Source organism: Lissotriton helveticus, chromosome 1_1, assembly GCF_964261635.1.
Source record: "Lissotriton helveticus chromosome 1_1, aLisHel1.1, whole genome shotgun sequence".
NCBI lineage: Eukaryota > Metazoa > Chordata > Amphibia > Caudata > Salamandridae > Lissotriton > Lissotriton helveticus.
This window is the reverse complement of record NC_136057.1, coordinates 848030884-848055249: the sequence shown is the minus strand read 5'-3', so window position 1 is coordinate 848055249 and position 24366 is coordinate 848030884. Positions and strand designations below refer to the sequence as shown.

At 46.3% G+C, this 24366-nt stretch overlaps 1 protein-coding gene across 1 annotated transcript in view; it reads right to left on the bottom strand.

The window, feature by feature from the left end:
• The window catches only part of GNPTAB (N-acetylglucosamine-1-phosphate transferase subunits alpha and beta), a 542239-nt gene that overhangs the window by 390464 nt on the left and 127409 nt on the right, over positions 1-24366 (bottom strand). The window contains exon 7 of the mRNA XM_078675067.1: positions 677-811. Coding sequence (XP_078531193.1) covers positions 677-811 — 135 coding nt within the window. The remainder of the gene's footprint in view (positions 1-676; positions 812-24366) is intronic.

The window sequence follows — 24366 nt, the reverse complement described above, 5'->3', positions numbered from 1 at the left end:
CTTTTAAAACGGATAATTATTGAAAAATGAAAACAATGTACTAACAATCGGAGGATCCCCATATGCTGTATATTGACAAGGAAATACTTAATGAGGGAGAGTGAAATTGAATACATGTAGAACTGCTCTGTTAATCTGTATGGTCAAGCAAAACTTTCATTATCTAGTTTTCTGTGTTATGACTCTGAGGTATTTGTTGGCTGGAGTCAAAGTGGCCTGCAGACATTGTATGTGGTTGTGTTTCATACGGTTAGAGGAGGGTTATACTGGCAGCGGTTGATTAAATAAGAGAAGACAAATGTATAGCTAGTTGAATTAATTTGAATAGTAGCCGGATAAACCCAGTTGGGGAAATGTGTGGATATCAGCTGCACTGATGTGGGGGTGTAAGACACTGCAGTTTGTTTTATGCTGAAGAGTTGTCGGACTTAACATTGCTCGGCCTATGCGGTTATGTTTGGAGGCGTTTTTTCCCAGATTATGTGGATGTGTTGTGTAGGTGACAATGCCAATTCAACTGTATTGCTTGGAGTATGTGGTCTATATGCAGGTACTATAGTTATGTCTAATGTGCACTATTGATGTAAACATGAGCCGAGTAACACCCTGATAACAACCAAATCAACAACATAGCTATAATATACTGTCAATTTGCAGAGCTATGAATCATACTCACAAGTTTGATTTTTGAGGACAGGTTATCAGGTAGTTTTGCTCTCAGTTGTTCAGTTTCTTTGAATGTTGCGGGAAATCCTGTGAGGAATGCCAAGTCTTGCATTAAGACTAAACCAGGAGCTTCTTTGTCAGTAGTCTACAAGAAAAAAAAGAGTAATATCAGTGCGGCGATATTAGATGTGATGTTCACTCATGAACATACATTTACCAGACTCACCATGGCTAAAAAAGGAAAATCACTTGGGTCTTGAAATCCAACACAAAAAACAGAAAGTAATTTTGGAATATAATTGGCAGAGGGAGCAACAGTTTTATACTGTGTAGTAACCTACACCAATTCTCCTATCCTCTTGTTTTATTTTTTATCTCTGAACACTAAACCACATACATGTTATTTTTCAGAAAAAGCAGCCCTAAAATGCCATTTGAAGTTAGATTGCGGAATCTAGGCCTCAATTATCTCACAAAGCATCTTAAGGTATGCATACACTAATTTCTAAGAGGTGTTCAAAGGGTGGCTATAAAAAAAGAAAATGCTGCAACTGTAGATTTGGAGTGATAGGGAATTTGCCCCACAAGCAACATGCTGGAGATTAAGTTTATCTCTTTATGGATTTCCTTTGAATCCTATTTGGAAATGCTCATTTAATGGTTGAACTGAAGGCGGATGGGGATGCATTATGTCTCAACTCTACGTGGATCCATACCAGTTACACAACACGGTTAGTTGGTTCGACTGGATTCAAGAAGCAAAAGAAACTGATGTAGATTAATTACAGCACATTACAGTTGATCATACATAAATCCTGGCACTTTATTTGAACTATGGGTTTCCAAGGAAGAACTTCATGTGTATTGCATATGTAGAATAGTGGAGTGGGGAAGTTTGGACTGTACGGTTGCTCTTGCTATAGAGGCCATGGGATATTTGCAACACATGGTTTGTAAAGTACACATTTGAAATATAAGGTTAAAACAAAAGCCTGGGATGACTATTTCATTTAAATGATATTGTATGCTCATTTTTGCAACTAAAAAACCTTTTTCCATCAGTTATTGAGTGCCCACTAATGTTCAAAAAGTGTGTAAAGACCACATGGGTAGATTATGGAAACTTTGGGCAGCAGGAGTAAAAGAAAAGTAAATGTTACAATTAAATACATCTCGACAGCATACCCTCCTCCTATGGCCAGGTTGAGCCCCTGATAAAAATGTACATCTATAACTATTTAGAGTCCACTAGAGTCATTTGGTCCTTCTTTGCCAGCAGCAAAGTGCCTTAAGGAAGTACCCTGGAAGTCACAGCAGATTCTTTAGGGATGTGAGGTGTTTCTTTCCTTGGTCTGTCTGGAGAGATGGAGTGGGCATTGAGGACAATTACTGGTTACAAGACACAATCTGAGCACCTTCCTGAACGTTTAAAGATCAATTTCGTATTTCAGGGGAAAGGATTTCATGGGAAGGGAATTCCAAAGTCTGGTTGTGCCTAACAAGAAGTTTCTACAGGCCCCAAACAGCCTTTTTGTATTAGGGCACTACCAGATTATTTGCTGAGGCAGACTGCAATGGTCTAATCGGAGTATTCCATTGGAAACTCTGCTCTAGAAATTCCGGGCCAGTTCTATCGAGAGCTTTGAATGCGATGGACAGAGCCTTGAAAATAATGTGCTTTCTGGTTGGTAGCCAGTGTAGGTATTTTAGCGCAAGAGAGGCAGATTCTTGTATGAAGGCTTTTGAATTGAAGCGTAGCTCTCCATGAGGAGTACCTTCACCATAATCATTAGGATATTGGCACAGGTCTCTCATAAACGTGTTTTCATATAACATTTTCAAAGAAGCTGCACTAGGAAATACAAACCCACCACTTTGAGACTGATAATTAGCCAGCTCCCACAGTATCATTCACCAACAAAGTTCTTTCAATCCACTTGAAGGAGAACTACAAATACCATTTAGAAAACAAAATCACTTGCCTTTAACGTCATAGTTTTAGCGTCAGTTTTACTGCTTCTAGATACTACTCTGGCACTAGAGGGAATGCAAAAATACTCAGAGAAACATGTGTAGATCACCAAGTGGGATAGGGACACATCTCGGTTATCAGGTTGTTTCTCAGCACAGCCGTAGTAGCATTATTTCTATTTCAGTGAGCCTTCACACTACTGGATAGGGATGATATCTTTGTCACAACCTAATGCACAAAACAATCAATTTTGTTTTTGGTTGATAAACATGGAAGTTCCTGCATTCAAAAATATGAATCATTTTTGGAATAAAACAATAAAAAGACCTATCTGAGAAAAAAAACCTGGATTACTACCTGAAACAAGTTAAGTATTCATGATTAATGGACTTTATATTTTTGGGAATATAATGAGCTAATGTAACGTATTTAGAACTGAATGCATTCACTCTTTGCAGTTGCAATCTAGGACTAATCCTCTTTTCTTCTTTTTTTTCTCCTTGCATAACACTATCTTATTTTCTTTGTTTTCTCATGGGATGGGGTAATTTTCAGTTAGTATATTTCAGTCTGTAAATGTATAGGTCAAATAGGGTCTTTTGTCTTTTTATTGTACTTGAATGCATATGAAAATTTCACCATGCTGGGAGAGACAGATTGGCAGGAGATCACCACCAAGATCATGGACAAATTCATATGGAAATCTGTGACAACCTTTAAATAAAGCAGCCTATGAAGTGCTGTCTTGTCTAGGAAAAATTCCTAAAACCATTAACAGCTGAAAAAGCTAGAATTCAGCCATTGCGTTCTTAAAATAACCAGCTCAAAGTGTGGACCGACAAGGAGCTCTACCGATTTCCTACAATTTAGTTAAAGTAACACCACGTTGTCATATTTTGTTCTTTTGATAGTATGAATTTGGTTGAGGAGGTAATGCAATAAGAGGCTTCTGAGGCCATATTTCCTGGATATAGAGCTTTCACCATGTGGGCTTCCTATCACATAATGGAAGCATCTATCAGTACTATTTGTGATGGGAACTATTGCCAGAAGGGAAGGAGTTTCAGAAAATTCTTTGGTTGACTTTACCATGGGGGAGACTATAAAGACCAATTCAGATTGTCTTCCAGTTTTCTAAATTCTGGCTCTATTGATCTTCTGCGGACTGCTGTAGTTATCTCATATACAGACAAAAAGATTAGGAATAGCAAGGATAGATGAAAGCCCCGCCTCGGAATGAAAAAAACCTTTTTTTGTCCAGGGTGGCTCCAAGTACATTTATTTTCGGCCCTGGATTCCAAATACATTTGCTGAGGTTGATCAGGAGTCCCACATCTTGCAGTAAGAGAGAGCAGCGGTCAGCCTGGTTACCCAATTGCTCAGGTATGCATATTGAATATTTAATTACCATTTAGTTTAGATTTGCTGCCACCATGGCCTTCTAACTGAACAAAACACAATTGGACAATGTTAGACCAAAGATAAGAACTTTGCAGGATAGCTGTCTAAGCCAAATACTAAATATAAAACTTTAATATTGTCTTGCAAATGGAATGAAAAATAAGTACCTTGAATATCTATTGCACACATTAAATTCCTTCATGTGGCACATGAAATATCTGGTAAATTATTAGTATTGTTAATTCGTACTTTTGTACACATTTATTTAGTATTTAAGGGTCTGTATTCAGGCTTGGGGCCTTTCTATGTGCCAGGAAATAGTAGAGGTGTATCCGTTTGACTTTCTGGTGTGTAAAGCCTTGCTCAACTGCTTGACAAGAATTTTATTTCTTCTTTAAGCAGGACTACAAAGGAATGATTGGATATTCTTAGTTAAATTCCATGAAGGGGAACTGAACTTCAGGCATATCAATGTTGTAAGATCACCATCATCTGTCCTTTGTGATGTTCTACCACTGTGCTGTATGGTTTGAAAATCATTTCCTTACTGAGGCAGCACACAAGGAAGGGTAGGAGTGAAGTCGTCGTTTTGTGTTAGCAAGAGGCTTCCTTGCTGACGTGGATGTCCAATGACTGCCTTTACCTTTGAGTCGACTCCCAAGATGGAAGGATTGGCTCTGCTACTGTGCAAGACATTGCTACCAAAGAGAGGGACATATCTTTTGTTGAGATGAATGCTTTTCAGATATCTTGCAGGCTTGTGTGTCTGAATATCAAGTTCAAATTATCAATATGCAAGAATGATAATATCAACAACAAGAATATTTAAGGCAATGTTGCTAACTATGTAGTGTGTATGTAAATGTTATGGAAGCATTCTGCACTGCATTAGTCGACCTGGGGTACTGCTTGTAGAAAGAAAGAGAAAATGCAAAATGTAAAAATAATCACAGGACAACACCTTTGTTTGGTACAGATAATTAGTTTGGGGACAGCAATTTAGTGGTTGATAGATTCAGTAAAGGAACTGCATGCAAAAAGCAAAGGTTATAATTTATGAATTAAGGTTTTATTTAAAAACAAAATAATTAAAACAAATATATCTATCAAGGCTAATGTACTAATTAAAAAGTGGAAAGACGGGGCGTGGCCAAGATGGCGTCGGAGTAGGACGCTTCTCCGAGCCTCTCCGGCGTCGATCCAGCATAGCTTCTGATAGCTCGGTGCTAAGTGAGCGGACTGGCTCCAAAAGGCTGGCGGAGGTCTCCGAATCGGAGCGGAGTGGTCCGGTGCCATCAGCGGGGCGTAGAGACGCTTGTGGCGGCTGCAGGAGCGGCGACGTTGCGGGCCTGGGGGTCCCCGGCCTCGCGTAACCTGAGGGCCGGCCGGTGGATCGGGGTGCCCGCGGCGGCGGAGAGGGGCCCGCCCGCTGCCCATCCGGGGTTTTCCCCCTGCGCCAGCTGACGGGGACTGGCCGTACTACCAGCGGAAGGCGGTGCAGCCTCCCGGAGAGCCTCAGAGGTGTCTGGCACTTTCGGCCCGAGGAGTGGAGGGGGCCCGGATTCGGTGGAGCACAGAGGCCCCGCGGAGCAGGCCCGGAGGGGCGGTGGAGGCTCCTGGCGCATAACAGAAGCTGCGCACATCGGGGTTACGCTGTTGGGCTAGAGCCCGTTGAGTGGGCTTACGCCCTGGCATAGAGGGGAGGCGTGTGAAGCGCTCCAGTGGCCCGGGCCTGGTAAGAGAGCTTAACGACGACACGGCCGCCAGCAGAGTGGAGGCGGCCTGGGGATAGCTGCGGCATAATTCCTCACGCTGATCACGGTCGTGCCGCCTACGCAGGCCTGGGAGAGATGCAGATCTGAGGTAGCTGGACGCCGGCTTTGATACGCGTGGAACGTCTGAGTGGACCGGCGGCACCTCACAGCTTTCCCTGAGGCTGGGAACGCGCAGGCCTCGGTCCCTTGCTTTGGACTAGTGACGGATTGGCGGCAACACGGGGGGTCGGCGCCTCGAGGACTGGAGGCGAATTGGGCAGGGCACGTATCGGGGCCATTTTGTCCGGCTTTCTTGCTGGAATTGGGTGGCTCTCGCCTGCGCCTGGATTGCTGGTGACTGCGTTGCCCTTCTGCACCATCCCCTCTGGGAATTAATATCGGTGGCTGGAGGCTCCTTGACCCTTGGCTTTGGTGCAGATCTGTCGGCTGGGGTCTCGGCACTCGAGGGTACTCTGGGGGCTTCCTGCCTGATGGAGAGGGGAGAGTTCTGAGCTGCTCGGAGGGGACAGTAGCTACGCCTGCGGGCCCGGTGCTCCCATAACGCTTGCCTTTGAGAGTCTCTGGTGAGAGGTTCGCCCGGAAGGGGGTTGCCCGGCATTATGTCTAACACAGTACGCAAGGGGCGTGTAGGGAAGGATGGAGCATCTAAGTCCTCGCAGCAGCCGGCTTCCCCGGGGGCCAGTGGCTCATCGAGGTTATCGGACGATGAGGCCCCGGCTACCAAGGCTTTTATGACCGACCTTTTTGCCTCCATCAAGGAAGATATCTCCGAACTTCGCGCGCAACTGGCGTCCGACCTCCGGGAGGTACGGAGAGACGTGGATGGGATTGGCGAGAGAGTGGCGACTCTAGAGGACCATGATTTGAATGTGGCCAATGATGTGCACTTACTCAAACAGGATATCATCCGTCTCACGGACCAGAACTTGGACCTGCAGTCCCACGCGGAGGACCTGGAAAACCGATCCCGTCGGAATAACATCCGCATTCGGGCAGTGCCTTGGGATGGCGAGGCGGGAGACCTGCGTGAATACGTACAGGAACTGTTTCTGCAGATTTTGAACGAGGAGGATATGCGGGAAATTAGAATGGATAGAGTACATCGAGTTGGATTGCCCAGGAGAGGAGGGCCCCCCCCCCCCTGACATCCTCGTCTGTGTACATGATTTTCAAGTGAAGGAGCGCATCCCCGGACCATGACCTTGGGAGATACCGAGTTGATCTCCCTAACCTGTCTCCAGAGTGGACGGATCTTCGCGAACTTTGGACTACTGGGACTGATGAGTATTATCCTCACTGCTTCTGTTTTGTGTATTCTATCACTGTTCCCTTTTCTTTCAGGGGGGGGGTTGACTGTTGGGGGGGTTGGGGTGGGAAATGTTGGTGGCGACTGGAGCGGTATGTGGCGCGTGTGGTGGGAATGGAGGAGTGCGAGTGTGGCTTGTGGGGAGCAGGTAGGGGTGTTGGCGGCTTTAAAGGAGGCTGATGGTCAGTATGGTGGGGCGTGGGGGGGGTCTTTGGGTCGCTTCTCAATGTTACTATTGCCCGATGGATTAGCGATTGTGGGGTGGGGGGCTCCAGAGATGGCTACAGAGAGTTCTAGTTTGTGGGATCATCATGCCTGTTAGTATAGGGACGTGGAATGTTAAGGGCTTGAACTCGCCACAGAAGAGGCAGAAGGTATGGAAATATGTGACTGATCACCAGTTGGATGTTGTGGGGCTCCAGGAGACCCATTTTGCGCGTAAGGACGAGCTGCGCCTTCGACATAAGGCATATCCCCTTATCTACAGGTCTTCGGCGTCCACAAAGCATAGGGGGGTGGCTCTCCTATTCCGCTCTACGTTGCACTTCCAACCTAATGACGTCTGTAGTGATAAGGATGGTCGCTGGCTGATGGTGAAGGGGCTTGTTCGAGGGCGGCTCTGTACTTTCGTAGTGGTGTACCTCCCCAACGCTGGTCAAAATCAATTTCTGCAAGGTTTGTTGCAAAGAGTGGGTGACTTTGCGGAAGGGAACCTGTTCCTCTTGGGGGACTTTAACTTGGTGTGGGATGCGACTGTGGATAGCTCTGGGACCCATAGGGCACACACGGGGGTGTTTTCTCCCTCCTCGCAGCAGTTGGTGGGTGAGCTGGGGCTGGTGGACGGATGGCGTTTCTTCCATCCTACCTCCCGAGATTACACTTTTTTCTCACATGTCCATCATTCTTATTCCCGACTGGATCACATTTTCCTTAGCCAGGCACTTAGAGGTGATGTCCTTGACTCCGTCATTCTTCCGCTCTCGGTGTCTGACCACAGTCTACTGGTGCTTAGCCTCCGGTGGTCATCACCTGGTGATGGGAAGCGGAAATGGTACTTCCCGGCCTCAGTGGTGCGGGATGATGTCTCTAGTAAGGCGCTGCGAAAGGCCATCAGGGAATTGTTCGAGCTGAACCCAGTGTCGGACACCTCGGTCTCTAATACTTGGGATGCATTGAAGGCGTCCATCAGGGGCACATGCTTGGGCCTCAATGCGAATCTTAATAGAGTGAGGCGCAAGGACAGGGAGGATCTGGAGACCGAATTGGCGAAACTTGAACAGGCTCACAAGCTCAACCCTTCTAGAGTGACCCTCCGACCTTTGACCGCAATTCGGGGGAAATTGAGAGCCCATTACAATAACAGAGCCGAACTGACGCTATTAAGATTAGGAAGGCAATCTTATTCCTGCGGGAACAAGGTGGGAAGACACCTGGCGCATCAACTACGGGATAGGCGGGAACGTGAATATATCGGAGGGATTCGAGATGCTGCGGGTGGGATGCATCACCGGGATGAGGAGAAGGCGGCCATTTTTGGCCGTTTTTATGCGGACCTCTATGCTGGAGACAGGCTGGACGCGAGGTCTCAGAGGGAGTATCTGCAGCGCTTGGCCCTCCCCCAGGTGTCCAAAGAGTGGAACGACTTCTTGGAGGCACCGATTACCAGGGAAGAGGTGCTCGAGGCTATCAAGAACCTGAAACTACACAAGGCCCCTGGGCCGGATGGCTATACTGCCGTTTTTATAAGACGTACGCCACTGAACTTTGTGACTTTTTGGTGACCCTTTTTAACGGCATGGCTGAGTCCGGTTCCTCGACGGGTTCCCTAGCCGAGGCGGTTATAACGGTTTTACCGAAGCCGGGGAAAGACCCCACCCGGTGTGCCTCCTTTCGCCCCATAGCGCTCCTTAACTTGGATGCGAAATTATATTCGGCGATCCTGGCGCATAGACTGCAGGATCTGTTGCCGGCGATCATACATCCTGACCAGTCCGGGTTTATTAAGGGGCGCCAGACTCACGACAATACGCGCAGAGTTGTACATCTAATTGAAAAAGCGGACAGGTTTCGCATACCGGCGGTCCTGGTGGGGCTGGATGCCGAAAAGGCGTTTGATCGTGTAGACTGGTGCTTCCTGTTTCATACGATGACGGCCTTTGGCTTTTCGGAAAAGTTCATCACCATGGTGAAGGCTAACTTCTGCAGTCCTAGATCTCGAGTGGGGGTCAATGGCCACTTGTCTGCATTCTTCCCGCATACCAGAGGTACTAGGCAGGGGTGTCCCCTTTCCCCCCTCCTGTTCGCGCTGAGCATCGAACCCTTAGCGGTGGCGGTGAGGGACCATGAGGGCATTCGGGGCATTCCGTTCACGGGAGTGCAACATAAAATCACGCTCTTCGCGGACGACGTACTTCTTTCTGTCACGGAACCGGAATGTTCGCTACCTTGTATTAGGGAGACATTGCTGCACTATGAAGAGGTGGCCGGCTTCAAGGTTAACTATAGCAAATCGTATATCCTGAATCTTACTCTATCGCAGACGGAGATGGAACGCGTGCGCACTCTGACACCCTTAGCTTGGGCTGATGGTTCGATTGTCTACCTGGGGGTCCACTTGACTTCGACTGTGGGCAAACTATTCGCGCCCAATTTCCCCCCCCCTTGTTAGCGAAGACTCGAGCCGAATTGGAAAGATGGAAACCTAAATTTCTGTCTTGGCTGGGTAGGATCCATGCTGTGAAGATGGTTCTCCTCCCCAAATATTTGTATTTATTTCAGGCCCTGCCTATCCCTTTGGACAGCGACTATTTTCGGCGTCTTAGGTCGCAGATATTGCGATTTGTGTGGCAAGGGGGCCGTGCACGCTTGTCCTTTGCGCTATTGCGTAGGCCGAGGTCCGAGGGCGGAGTGGGACTTCCCGACTTCCAGCTTTATTATAAAGCGGCACAATTGAGGGTCCTGGTGGAGTGGTCGCAGCAAACGTCGGAGAAACATTGGCTGCACATGGACCGGAGTGTGGCGGGAAGATCGGTATGGGATCTGGCTTGGAAGCCTAAGAAGGACCGTCCCTTGAACGCCTATATAAGTACACCTACGGGTACCGTACTGAAGGTGTGGGACCCCCTTGCTGGGGACGAACGTTGGACTACGTTCCCCTCACCTTTCACGCCCTTGCACTACAACCCAGCTTTCCCACCGGCGCATCGAGAGGGGACTTTTGACGCATGGAGGGAGGGAGGCTGTAGGGCCCTGACCCACCTGTTCCATGGTCAGGCACCCCTCACTTTTGCTAACTGCATGAGGGACTATGGGGTCCCCCAGACTGACCAATATCGTCATGCACAACTGCTCCATTGGGCCACGTCTTCGGGTGTGCTAGAAGCAGCTACGAGACCTCCTTCCCCTTTCGAGGCTTTCCTACTACGGACGTCTGCAATGAAGGGAGTCATTTCCTTCCTGTATCAGCTCTTGCTTAAATCAGCAGTCTCGCCTAGGCCTAGATACATGGAGCAGTGGGAAGAGATGTTGGGGAGAGATATCTCAGACACTGAATGGTCAGCATTGTGGCGGGATTTGACGGCGTTTAACCATTCGCTTCACCTCAGGGAAGCCCACCTTAAGACTCTTATGCAATGGTATTTATGCCCGACCAGGCTCCATCGCTTCTACCCGGCCACCTCCGATAAATGTTGGAGGGGATGTGGGTTTCTTGGGGACTTTCGCCACATCTGGTGGGACTGCCCAATGATTCGGCCTTATTGGGAGGAGATCCTCTCACACATTAGGGATATTCTTCAGTATCCCATAGAGGATTCTATGGCCTCCGTCCTACTAGGCTTACGAGAACCCGGCCTTGAGCACCAGACCAGGGCAGAAAAGACGATTTTGTGGCTTTGCCTTGGTGCTGCCAAGATTACACTGGCAGCTGCCTGGAAACAGAAAGAGGCACCGGCAATTTCGCTGTGGCACGCCCGACTGTGGAGGCTTCTGAGTTTGGAGAGAATGGCGGACATATTCCTTGGTAACTTCAAGAACTTCCAATTTCAGTGGGGTCCCCTGGTAACTTTCCTATCTAAGGGCTTACCGTCCGCTGTTTGCCCTGCATCCTTGAGGTCACTACATCTGTTTCAGGTCTAGTCTTGTTACCAGAAGGTGATTTGGATTGAATGAGTCGCCACCGTGGGGGGAGGGAATGGGAGGGGGGGGGAGTTCTGTTTTACTGGTTTATGATTCACCGAGGTACATAGAGAGGGATCTATAGCTTGATTGATTGGGACATGTCGATCTATGGACATACAGGCTCTGCTGTGTGATGCACAAGCCCATCAACAGAACTATTGCATTGAGCACCTACAGCTATCTGCCTACACTCCGACCTGGCTTTGCCTATGTTGTTACAAAAATGTAATGCTCTATGTCCTCAGATTGTGCCCTCCCGAGAGGAATTGTATTGCACCTTGGTGAATTTCTTGTGTGTGACTTGTTTTTCCAAAACTGAAAATAAAAATTTTACAAAAAAAAAAAAGTGGAAAGACCAGTTATCAATGCATTTCTAGAAAAAAAATTCAAATCACCTTATCAATAAACACAAACAAGAGAAATTGGTAGAAAAAAAGGAATATTCAGAGAAGCAAGAGGAGTCATTGAGAATAAACAAGCTACTTTTTTGGATTCAAAAAGCACACAAGGCTATAGAAATCCTTGCCACTTGAGGCAACCTTTTTGTGTGTGGATGCGCCCCTTGTGGACAGGGCAAAATGAAGTCACTCTCAGTCAAGTTTACCAATAGCTGAAGTGGGTTAACCCACTACCCTATGCTGTAGTCGGTGAAAGAAAAAAGTGAATAACTGAATAACAGACCAAATGATTAAGAGTGTTGTCTAAAAGTCCCTATAAGTGGGGGGGTGTGGTGGATATATATTATCTACTGGCGGTCGCCAGTAGGTAGTTCTAGTTAGGACCTAATTTCCATTGGAAATTTGCAACATTCTATTCCCAATACCTTTGGCGCCGGTTGACGAATCTTCGCGAAATTTTCAAAACTTATGGCCCGCTCCGGTCCGCTCCCATCTTGAAAGTTTTGGGGTGATTCGGCAAGCGGGGCCCGAGAAAAAAGAGGGATCCCAAAATGTGTTTTCCTCATGCAATTTTCCATAGGAAACTTTAGACACGGCTACAGCCCAAACTTCTGAACGGAATCATCCCCAAATTTGGCAAAGAGGTAGTTCTTGGTTCAGAAAGAACCCTTTTTGTTAAATGGTGCAAATCTGTTCAGTAATTGCTGAGAAAATCAAAAGTAAAAATCTTTATATATCTATGGCCACAGAGGATCCGCGCACCCTCCCGATCACGAGCTGTATGCTAATTGGCTGTCAACACTCCAAACCAGGAAGTGTTGGCAGCCATCTTGTGCCTCTGTAGAACTTTTAAAAATCGTCAAAAGCCGCGCAGGGTACGCGGATCCGGCCGCGAAAAAAAAAAAAGGAAGGACGGGCTCCGGCGCTTCATTAATAATCAGCCCCCAGGTGGCCAAATCCCGGGGGCAATCTTTGAATTGTGGGGACCGCCACCCCCCAGAGCCGGCTCCTACAGTGTAGTTTGCTATGGCAGGGTGGGAGCCTCACGGCTCCCGCCCTGCCATACCAAACTGCTTTGGCATTTGGAAGAGAGAGCAGGAAATCTGCTCTCTCTTTCAAATACCAAAGATGATTGCTTTTCCACACGGGCAGCTGCATCTTAGCAGCTCCCCATGTGGAAAAGCAATGCTGTCTCCCGCAGGACAGGGGGAGCCGGCGGGACCGTGGGGGTATTGGGGACCCCGCACGGTCCCCAACGGAGAGGGCCAGCCCCGGGGGATGGGGTCCCTGGGGCCATCAGTGGCCCTGGAGTGGGGCCACGCGGCCCCCTTCCAAATGTATAAAAAAGTGGTCAGGCCATGGGGGATGGGGTCCCCTGTGGCACATTTTAAGACGTAGTTTTATTGCCCCAGCCCTATTATGTACTAGGGTCTTACAGAGGAGGCCATGGTAATCACAGGGGTACCCCAAAGCATAGTGCTCCCTAGTGTATGTAGATGTTTTAACTGTATTCTAAGTGTCTTTTAGCATAGCACTGGCTCTAGGACTGGTTAGTCATAGTCAGTTACTACCAGTACCCATCTGGAAAAGTTGAGGGTACAGGATGATTTTGCAACAAGGCCTCTTTCTGCTCCTCTGTTTGTTCTTTCTGCACGTCTTCCTTCTTCCTGCACTTTTCTTCGTCTTTGAGGACTTCTGTTGCTTCTTTCTGCATTTCTTTTTCTTCTTTCTGTGTGTCTTTTCTTCTTTCTTCAATTGTCCTACCTTTGTAGGCATAGTTAGAAACTAGCATTTAAAAACCCTTAGAAATCAACTGACCATGTCATGAGTGATGTAATATGTGACGTCATCAGCAGTGCATAGAGGGCGCGCGAGTTATAGTTAGCTGAACTAACTATAATGGGGGAATTTCAATGGTTTTGTATGAGTGAAATGTCCATCTAACTATAACGCCCCTGAAACCTATGGATTTTTCAGTGAATATATATATATATATATATATATATATATATATATATATATATATATATATATATATATATATATATATATATATATATATATATATATAGTTAGGACCTAGTTTCCATAGAAAAAGTGTTTTTTGTTTTCTCAATAACTTTCACGCCTTTTGACGAACCTTTGAGAAATTTTTAAAACTAGTGGGCGCTCCGGTCAGCTCCTGTCTTGAAAGTGTTGGGGTGATTCGTCAAGTGGGGGCCAATGAAATAAGGGGGGTCCCAAAATATGTTTTCCGCTTGTTATTTCCATAGGAAACTTTAGAGAAAGCTACAGTCCGAACTGCTGAACGGAATTACACCAAATTTGGCAAAAAGGTGGCTCTTGGTTCATAAAGAGTCCTTTTTGTTAAATGGAATAAATACGTTCAGTAGTTCCTGAGAAATTATAAAAAGAAAAGATTTAGATATCCATGACCCCCTAGGCTGCTCAGGGGGTCCCACAAGGATATTTCTTTTCTTAAAAATCGACTGAATTCGCGCTGGGGTCGCGAATCCAGCCGAGAAAAAAGAAAACGAAATGCGGGCTCCTGTGCTTCGTTGTATTTAAGGCCCCTGGTGGGCCAGGTCCCAGAGGCACTGAAAAATATGGGTGGGTGTGTCCAAATCCCCCCCACACTGCCCTGGGAACTTCCACCTCCCCAGGGCTTCATTTATGAGTAGCGGGGGCATGCAGCACCCCGCAGCCCCCGGGACCACCACATCCCCAGGGGCACTGTATATTTAAATTTTGGGGTCCATTGCGGACCACCACCTCCCCAGGGCTTCAAACACGTTGGGAGGGGGGCCGCGCGGCCCCCCTCTTGGAGCCCACAATGGCCCTGGGGATTGCCAGGCCCCAGGGCCGGCTCCTGCAGTGTCCTGGGGTGCCCACCCCGGGACACTGCTGTTTGCTATTGCAGGTCGGGAGCCGTGCGGCTCCAGCCCCGTCATAGCAAACACTGATTTGGATTTTGTAAGCGAGAGCAGTTTTCCTGCTCTCGCTTACAAAATCCAAACCAGATTGCTTTTCCACAAGGGGAGCTGCATGTCAGCAGCTCTCCGTGTGGAAAAGCAATGCCGGCTCCTGCAGGAGGCGGGACCGTGGGGACATTGGGGCTCACCCCACGGTCCCCAACGGAAAGGGCTGGCCCAGCGGATGGGGTCCCCAGGGCCAGAAGTGGCCCAGAAGGGGTCCACGCGGCCCTCCCATCTCAAAATATATATATATTTTTTTAATGAGTCACAGCCCCGGGGGATGGGGTCCCCAAGGCCTTTAGAGGCCTAAGGAGGGGAGCCATGCAGCCACCCTCCTTTAAAAATATATATTTTTTAAAAAGCAGAATGTGGTCATGCCCCAGGGGATGGGGTCCCTGTGGCCGAAATTGGCCTCGGGAGGGGGAGGGGGGCCCTGAGGGATGGGGGGGCAATGAATAAAAAGTAAGGTAGGCCACCCAGCCCCCCTTGTAAAATATAAATAAAATAAAGCCGGCATCGCGGCGGAGGCCCCACCCCCTAACTGCAGCACTTACCATAGCATAATCTGCACCAATTCTGGCGAAACAATCGTAAATATTTAGCAAAGTAAGCAACATGAGACTGCATTTACCATAATGCCAGGGGGGAACCTTGCTATGGAGTTGAAGCGGTGCGCTCCCACCCCTGTTCCTCTTTAAAAGTACTCCTGTGAGTCATTGAGCTGACGAGCTCATGGAAGAAGTACCCGCGCGCCAGTCAGAGGTACTTGACCTGTTGTGATGTTTGGCAGCCTACTCAGCAAACTCCAAATTTGAAGCCTGTAATCTCTACTGATGACGGTTAAAGAACCAGAAACACATGTCTAGAGATCAGCACTATCTGCACCAACTGTTGCGAAACACTCGTAAATATTAAGCAAAGCAAGTAACATGAGACTGCATTTACCATAATGCCAGGGGGGAACCGTGCTGTGGAGGTGAAGCGGTGTGCTCCCACCCCTGTATGTATGTATGTATATGTATATATGGTGCATGTTCAGCGGCTGGGCAGCCGCCCTAAATATATACGCTCCAAGTGCCCACACAGTTGAACAGCACACGAACGAAAGGTGGCAAACCTTAATACCAGGGTACAATATATATAGAATAATACCGTAGTTTCTTATAATAACAACCAAGTAGGACCCCATTTAGCTCAACAAAGGTTTTAGCTGATCTAAAAACAACTGATATGCAAGGGAGGGGCTCCTCTCTTTTATACTATGTTAATATGAATTTTAATCAATTCATTCAATTTTTGCACTTTTTACACATTTTGCACTATATAGCAATAACTGCTCCTTGTCACTCTTAGTGATGTATATGGAAAATAAGTTTACATATGGATTTGTAATCCTTGTAGCAGCACTTTATTCCAACCCCCACTTGGGATTTATCAATTAAGGGTTTTTTAACAAGGAAACGCAAGATCTTTTATGTGATTTTATCAATATATGGTTTTATGATGTTACATATTTATTTATATGTACAGATACATGACCATTGCGATTTGTTGCACATTTATATTCTTATGGTGAATTATGTATGATCTTTACTCACTATGAGTTTCATTCATCTTTTAGACAGAGGGCTATCATTTTGTCTTCAGTCTTTTCTTTGTTTCCTTGAAATTAACCTATGACATGTGGAGGGCGGGAAGGTATGGTCCGCCCTTTGTGTTTACTACTTATATCTCACTTGTGGCATAACAATCACATCATGTGATCAAGACTGTGGAGACAGTCGAAACGCGTCATGCTGAGCAGAATTATGCACTAATAAAGGCACCTTTGTTCTGGCACCAAATTGGGTTCTACTCATCGTCATTCTTTTCCGGTTGAAAACGGTAACTGGAGGCGCTGTCAGTGTCTGGCGAAGCTTTGGGGGTGTGTGTATATGTATATATATATATATATATATATATATATATATATATATATATATATATATATATATATATATATATATATATATATATATATATATATATATATTCACTGAAAAAACCATAGGTTATAGACCATATATAGTTAGGAATTAGCATTTAAAAAACCTTATTTTACTCACACAAAACCATTGAAATTCCATATATAGTTAGTTGCACTAACTATATATCGCGCACCCGCAATCCACTGCTGATCATGTCACATATTACATCATTCATGACATGGTCAGTGACATCACTGATGACATCACTGATGACATCTCAAATGACATCACTGATGACATCACTGATGACAACATCCAGTGACTGTATGTTTCTGTAAAGTTAAAATATGTCTTACATATTGAAGAATGAGTGGATGTATAAGTGTCTGGATGAAGGATTTAGTAGGTGCGTGACTGACTGTATGAGTGAGTGATTAAATGTGTCTCACTGAATGCATGGGTTAGTGACTAAACTGTCTTAATTTGTGCATCATTATGTCTGTTGTTCTGTAAACTGCTGCATGTGTTGATCATTAGCTATACGAGAGGCTATATGTGTTATTAATTGGTTGCCCAAGTATTTATATGGGAGATTGAGTTTGTGTGGGGGTGGCTGGAAGGTGTGTGACTCTATGCATAGATGTGTGAGCAGTTTATTCACTAGGTGTATGAGTTCAAGAGTGCATGTGGAAACAGCTACATAGGCAGTTGACTGTGTGCATGAGTGAATGGATATCTCAATGCTACATGTCATAGTAAGTACATATGTAAAACACAGTACATGTGAGAGTTGGCATATATAAATAACTGTGCATGAGAGCCACTGAATGAGTGAGTGGTTGTATCGATCATTGTGAACTTGTATCAGGGATTGTATAAGAGAGTAAACATGTGTTAGTATATGTTTCAATAAGTAAGGTGTGTTTAACTGTATAGTTGAAGAAATGGAGGTGAGATTGTTTCTTTGCATGACTGACTGGGTGTGTGAGTAACTCCATGGATGAGTGGCAGTGTGTGAGTGTCTGTATACACTGAGTGTATCTAAGGTTATATTAGAGTCTGAAGAGGTTTATCGTATTAGCACAAGAATGATGTCATTTGAGATGTCATCAGTGATGTCACTGACCATGTCATGAATGATGTAATATGTGACATGATCAGCAGTGGATTGCGGGTGCGCGATATATAGTTAGTGCAACTAACTATATATGGAATTTCAATGGTTTTGTGTGAGTAAAATAAGGTTTTTTAAATGCTAATTCCTAACTATATATGGTCTATAACCTATGGTTTTTTCAGTGAATTTCAATGGTTTTTTAATAGCAAATATCATAAGCTGTCGAATGTCAAGTACGTGGTAAGTGAAAACATTTTCGTGTTTATGCACACTGATCTGCTTTAAATGGTGCCCCCCCCCCTCATTTCTATTAGGAGTACTCTCTCTTTGCAGATAGTGAAAGGTAGTTAACGCAGGCCTTTGCCCCCGTTGTAATCCGTCGTGCCTGCTTCTCTCTCCATTTGATTGATTGTTATCCAAGTATTTACTGTTTTAGAATTAGTTCTCTTTGGTTCATTCTCTATTTACAAACAAACACAGAGTCGCAATACTCTGTTTAGTCTTTGCAGATAACGAAAAATCGTGTAAAAAAAAAAGAAAAGGAATCGAGCAAAATCAGTAGGCCACTAATGGGATCTCTTTTTGACCTCGCTAAAATAGAAACATTAGGAACAACCCCTCATGACAAATACAAAACTAGTGAGATGAACTGAACTCCACACAATGATGGCTGCAAAACAGCTCGGCTCCGCCACCCACCCCGCCCAAAATAACGATAAAGAACGGCTGCCATGATTGGTTGCGGAATGACCACGACGGAGCTACAAAATGGTGCTGCTCTCATGCTAACCCCAGCTTCAGTCTGAAACATCCAGAAACACTGTAGACTACCAATTCGATCAGTTCCGGTAGCGCCCCAATGTAACCCGGTAGAGAAGAACTAGCCCTCCCCTCTTTGACTGATGGTTCTTGTTGCCTGTCCCTTCTGTTGTCATTTAACAGAACTATTTAGCCTGCTGAAAGGGGTTGTGTTCCGACCGCTGGTTGGTGGAGACATTTTGACTATATTCTGTACCTGCGTTGTCGCGTAATGCGTCATATGACGCGCCGCGTTAGCGCATCCGGAAGTCATCCGGGGCGCGCAGCGCGTAACGTAAGCATAACAAGTCATGTGACTTGTTAATAAAACTTTTCATTGGTTCATTTTACTTTTCTTATTGTAACGATGAAAGGCTTGGTCATATGACCTAAAAATTACGCTTTTCATTACTTCCGAACATTATTTTTTCTTAAATATATGTTATAATGTTCCAGGCTAATGTACTTTCCCGGAAATTTTACAACTGTCCTGCAAGTAAAATATATTCTTTTTTCGAGAAAAAGAGCGTTTCTTCGTCCCATGACGGAGCCGTTGAGCAAAAGAGGGTCGACCTGCTGTCTTAGTCGCCGATACGCCTGAATATGAGATTCTTATCGATCACTTTATGTTGCAGGAATAGAAAACACAACAGCCCTTGACCATTTATCTTTACTGCGTTCCTTCGTATTATACCTTTTACCCTTCATGTAATTGGTCTGCTTTATTTCACTTGCCTTTTAATGATTCTAAAACAGTCACTATTATTAAAAACTTTACCAATGTATATACTACTACCATGTTTTCTTTTAAAAACCTTTATTGTGAAAATTTCATTATACAAATACTTGCCTATAACCACGTGGGCCTGCCACAGAGCAAACTGTAATCGTATATGATGAATAGACATTTACACTGTAGAGGAACGTAACGGGCGGGCCATTAGGTTGCAAGAACTAAGGTGTCTAACAGTTACGGAATCGGTGGACGTACATTTTATAATTAAAATACGACAGGGCCAGTTACAATAAAATTATCTAGATATACATTTGCGGGCAAGTACCATGGGTGACGTTAATTCGAACTTTCAACAGTACAGTAATCAATAACACATCAGAACTTAATATCAATAGGGATGTCGAAATATTCAATCAATTCTCGTCCCCGCCCGCCATGTGCTTCAAAACTGCATACGTATCTCGTGATTTCAAGGTTCTGCAACCAGTACACAACAAGGAGTTGCGAGTCCCATTTATTCCGGCGCCATTTTGGGCGAGGACGGGCAGGTCCAGGATATAGTCAAAATGTCTCTACCAACCATCGACTATGATGATGTTCATATGCTGTATTTATTAGAGTAACACTCATCTGTCCACATGAAATTAATTTGCCACAATCTAAACATGTCATTTTAATCTTTCCAAAGTTCTTCTAAATATTTGGGACCGTTTCCCTTGCCTCTGAAGCTCTCAGTGCCACTTCTTTGATGAATGTACTAGCAGGTCAGGGGTTCTCCTCCAAATCTCTCTTTTATGCAGCACTATAATTAATTGGTGCCACCTCTCCATATGACGATGCATGTTATAGTTACCACAACTATATTTTTTTTCGGTTCCTCTGGAGAGTTCATCGTGGCAGATGAAGCGTGTAACGTACCGGGCATTTACCTTTTTTTGCATGTACAGGAAAGGAAAAAAAAATCGAGCGTCCGAGTTCTAAGGTGTCCCAGGGCCATTTTAGTGGACCAGGCCCAAATCCAAAGAACAGGCCGCCATTTTGAGAGTCCTCTTGCAGCCGCCTGTCGCTGTAGCATCAAGAGCAGCCAAAACTCAGCTGAATGGCAACTGAAACGGTAAAGGGGCGCCCCAGTACAGCAGACGAGCCTCCACCTAGTAAGGCCCATTCACGCCGGCTCCCCCCCCCTTCGGGCACCCCACGCCGTTATTCGGAGCAGTATTGTAGGATGGCCACACCAGTGCGGCAACTTGCTAGACATCACCTCGGTGGTAACCGAATCTCAACGCCTTGTGGTGTCTTCTATTCAGAAAACATTGTTATGCTGCCTTCGACCTATTCTCCGCAAGTGCGCACACAACTCAACTGCATAGCTTGCTAGACACCACCTCGGTGCCATCCGGATCTTGGAATGTCAGCACCTTTTGGTGTCTTCTCTTCAGAAAATATTGTTGCGCTGCCTTTGGCCCCATTCGCACATCAGTCCGCTACTGACGCCATCTCACAGGCTAATGGGGCGCCCCACGCCGACTTTCAGCATTGTAGAATGACCACACCAGTACAGCAACTTGCTAGACATCACCTCGGTGCCATCCGGATCTCGGCGCCCCACTGCAGATGAAGTGCCTCTCAACTATGAAACTACCACGGTGACATCCGGATCTTGGCGCGTTGTGCTGCCTTCGGCCTATTCGCACATCGGTCCGCTACTGACGCCATCTCACAGGCTAATGGGGCGACCCACGCAGAGTTTCAGCATTGTAGGATGACCACACCAGTACAGCAACTTGCTAGACATCACCTCGGTGCCATCCGAATCTTGGCATCTCAACGCCTAGTGGTATCTTCCATACAAAAAATATTGTTACGCTGCCTTTGGCCCCATTCGCACATCAGTCCGCAACTTAGACATCACCTCGGTGCCATCCGGATCTTGGCATCTCAGTGCCTTGTGGTGTCTTCTACTCCGAAAATATTGTAGAAAATATTGTTGCGCTGCCTTTGGCCCCATTCGCACATCAGTCCGCTACTGACACCATCTCACAGGCCAACAGGGCGCCCCATGCCGACTTTTACCATTGTAGGATGGCCACACCAGTGCCACAACTTGCTAGACACCACCTCGGTGCCATCCGGATCTTGGCATCTCAGCGCCTTGTGGTGTCAGTCAGAAAATATTGTTGCGCTGCCTTTGGCCCCATTCGCACATCGGTCCGCTACTGACGCCATCTCACAGGCCAACGGGGCGCCCCACGCCGACTTTCAACATTGTAGGATGGCCACACCACTGCGGCAACTTACTAGACACCACCTCGGTGCCATCCGGATCTTGGCGCGTTGTGCTGCCTTCGGCCTATTCGCACATCGGTCCGCTACTGACGCAAACTCACAGGCCAACGGGGCGCCCCACGCCGACTTTCAGCATTGTAGGATGGCCACACCAGTGCTGCAACTTGCTGGACACCACCTCGGTGCCATCCGGATCTTGACGCGTTGTATTGCCTTCGGCCTATTCGCACATCAGTCCGCTACTGACGCCGCCTGACGTGCCAACGTATTTTCTCCGCATTTTATACCCTATGCCGCATAACAGGTCATGTGACTTGTTTATAAAACTTTTCATTGGTTCATTTTACTTTTGGTTTCCTAATGATGGAAGGCTTGATCATATGACCTAAAAACAACACTTTTCATTGGATGAAAACTTTTTTTTTTCCCCAAACGATGAAAGCCCCACCTTGTTTCTGGATGTTTCAGACTAAACTGGCATCAGCATGAGAGCACCACCATCTCGTAGCTCCGTCGTGGTCATTCCGCGAGCAATCATGGCAGCCGCTCCCCACCAGAAGCCTGCAGGAGTCGGGGCCCCCAAAACTTTTGATGAATTCTCAAGGCGGATGGGACGCTTTCGAGAATGGGGTCCAAGACCTAGCAGACAAGCGTCCGATTTCCAAGGTGTCCCAGGGCCATTTCAGTGCACCAGGCCCAAAAAGGAAAGAGCCTGCCGCCATTTTGAGAGTCCTGTGACAGCCGCCTATCGCTGCACCGCAAGAGTGGGCGCAACTCAGCTGAATTGCGGCTTTTAACACAGTGGACCAAAAACGGACGGAATGGCAACTGAAACGGTAAAGGGGCGCCCCACTACAACAGATGAGACTCCACCTGGAGAGGCCCGTTCACGCCGCCTCCCCCGGGGCGCCCCACGCCGTTATTCGGAGCAGCATTGTAGGATACCAAAACCAGTGCGGCAACTTACTGGACATCACCTTGGTGCCATCGTTCTGCTGCCTTGGAACTATTCGCACAACAGTTTGCTACTGATGACCCACCCCCTGCGACGCCCCACGCCGTTATTTGCTGGGTGGCAACTTACTAGACATCACTTTCGTGTCATCTAGATTTCGGCGCGTTCTGCTGCCTTGGAACTATTCGCACAACAGTTTGCTACTGATGACCCACCCCCCGCGACGCCCCACGCCGGAAATCTGGACGTTGTGCTGCGTTGGGACTGTTCGCACAGCCGACCGCTACTTCGTTGTTTTTCCCTAAAAATGTTTATATGTTATTACTATTTTTGTTTTCTTGTATATATTTATAAATTATTAAAGTTTTATAATCTTACTACTTTGTCGGAGTGCTATATATTTTTAATGTGACACATAATTGTAAAAACTTTGATGTACAAAGAGTCATCCCTGGAATCTTCCGCTTCACGCTCGGTCCCCTCCCCAATCACAATACAGGATGGTTTTCAGATAATAGCAACGCTTCTGCTGTGACGGATCTCATCGAGTGTGGACCTTGATCTACTATAACTCCTTTGAAGAGGGGTGATTCTTTACAGCTGTGGCCATAAACTACATCTGCAGGGCTAGCTGATAGCCTAGGACCGGCCTGGACAATCGGACACAGAGGAAAAGGAGTGTCAGAGGGTGCGGTAGTGAATAGGGCGAAAGGGAGGTGTCGGGCGGGCACAGGGTGTGATTCTCAGGGAAGAGCAGCGCAGATGGGGGGAGGTTTATTACCCATGCATAACACAGACAGCGGGGGTGACCACTGCCTGGGTGAGATGCTTGCGAGGGTGGGGAGCCATGCTAAGGATCGACAGCGTGCACAGAGTGGGTCTGGTCAAGGCATCTAAAATGGCTGCCGTGCACGACAAAAGTGTGGCATTTGAAAAAAGACAAGATGGCGCAGACAATGTTTTTCAACACTTCCTGATTTCCTTCGAATCGAACGTTAACAGACGTTGGGGCATATTACCAAAGTTAAACGATATTTATCCCTAACGATGCATTGCAAAGATTTTTTTACCGTCAGAAATTATCGCAGATAAACCTTGCTATTATCAAGGTTTATCGCAAATACGATAAAAAACGACCGCAATGCATTAATATCGCTGAAAACTCCGCGATATTCATGCATTACCGAGCTAATGCTCTTAGCCATGTTATCCACCTCCCATTGGATAACATGGCTAAGAACTGCTCAGGGCAGCTGTTACTTTTTGGAGATATTCGCGCTTATCTCGAATATTTCCATAAGTTGATAATAGGAGATAGCGATGTTAGCGACTGTTTCCAGTCGCTAACATCTTGGCATGCCCACTTTGCATGTCATTAGTGATAAACATCACTCACATGCAAAGTGGGGCCCAAGATGGTCGCTATCTCCTACTAGCCGTCGCTAACTGGTGTTAGCAACAGCTAGGTAATACAGATATAATTTTATCTCCGCGAAGCGGAGCGCTGTTACAGATATATATCTTGTTTTTGAACGTTAATTTCTCAAAATGCACTGAAGCACATATATTGAGACCTAGCAAAGGCACATCGGGCTACCAGTCCCTAATATTTTACCAAGTTTCGTGCAAATCCATTCAGCCGTTCGATTATTATTATTATTTTTTTTTTTTGCCCCGCGGGGCCCTTTTAAAACCTCCACATCAAACTTAGGAGGTCAGCGAGGATCTACTATGCCCCCTTATGATCATTTGCCCCTTCGCTTTGGCCTCCTCTTGTCTCTCGATCCTACCGAGAGACAAGATGGCGGCCGCTACGTACTGTTTGGAATGTTTAC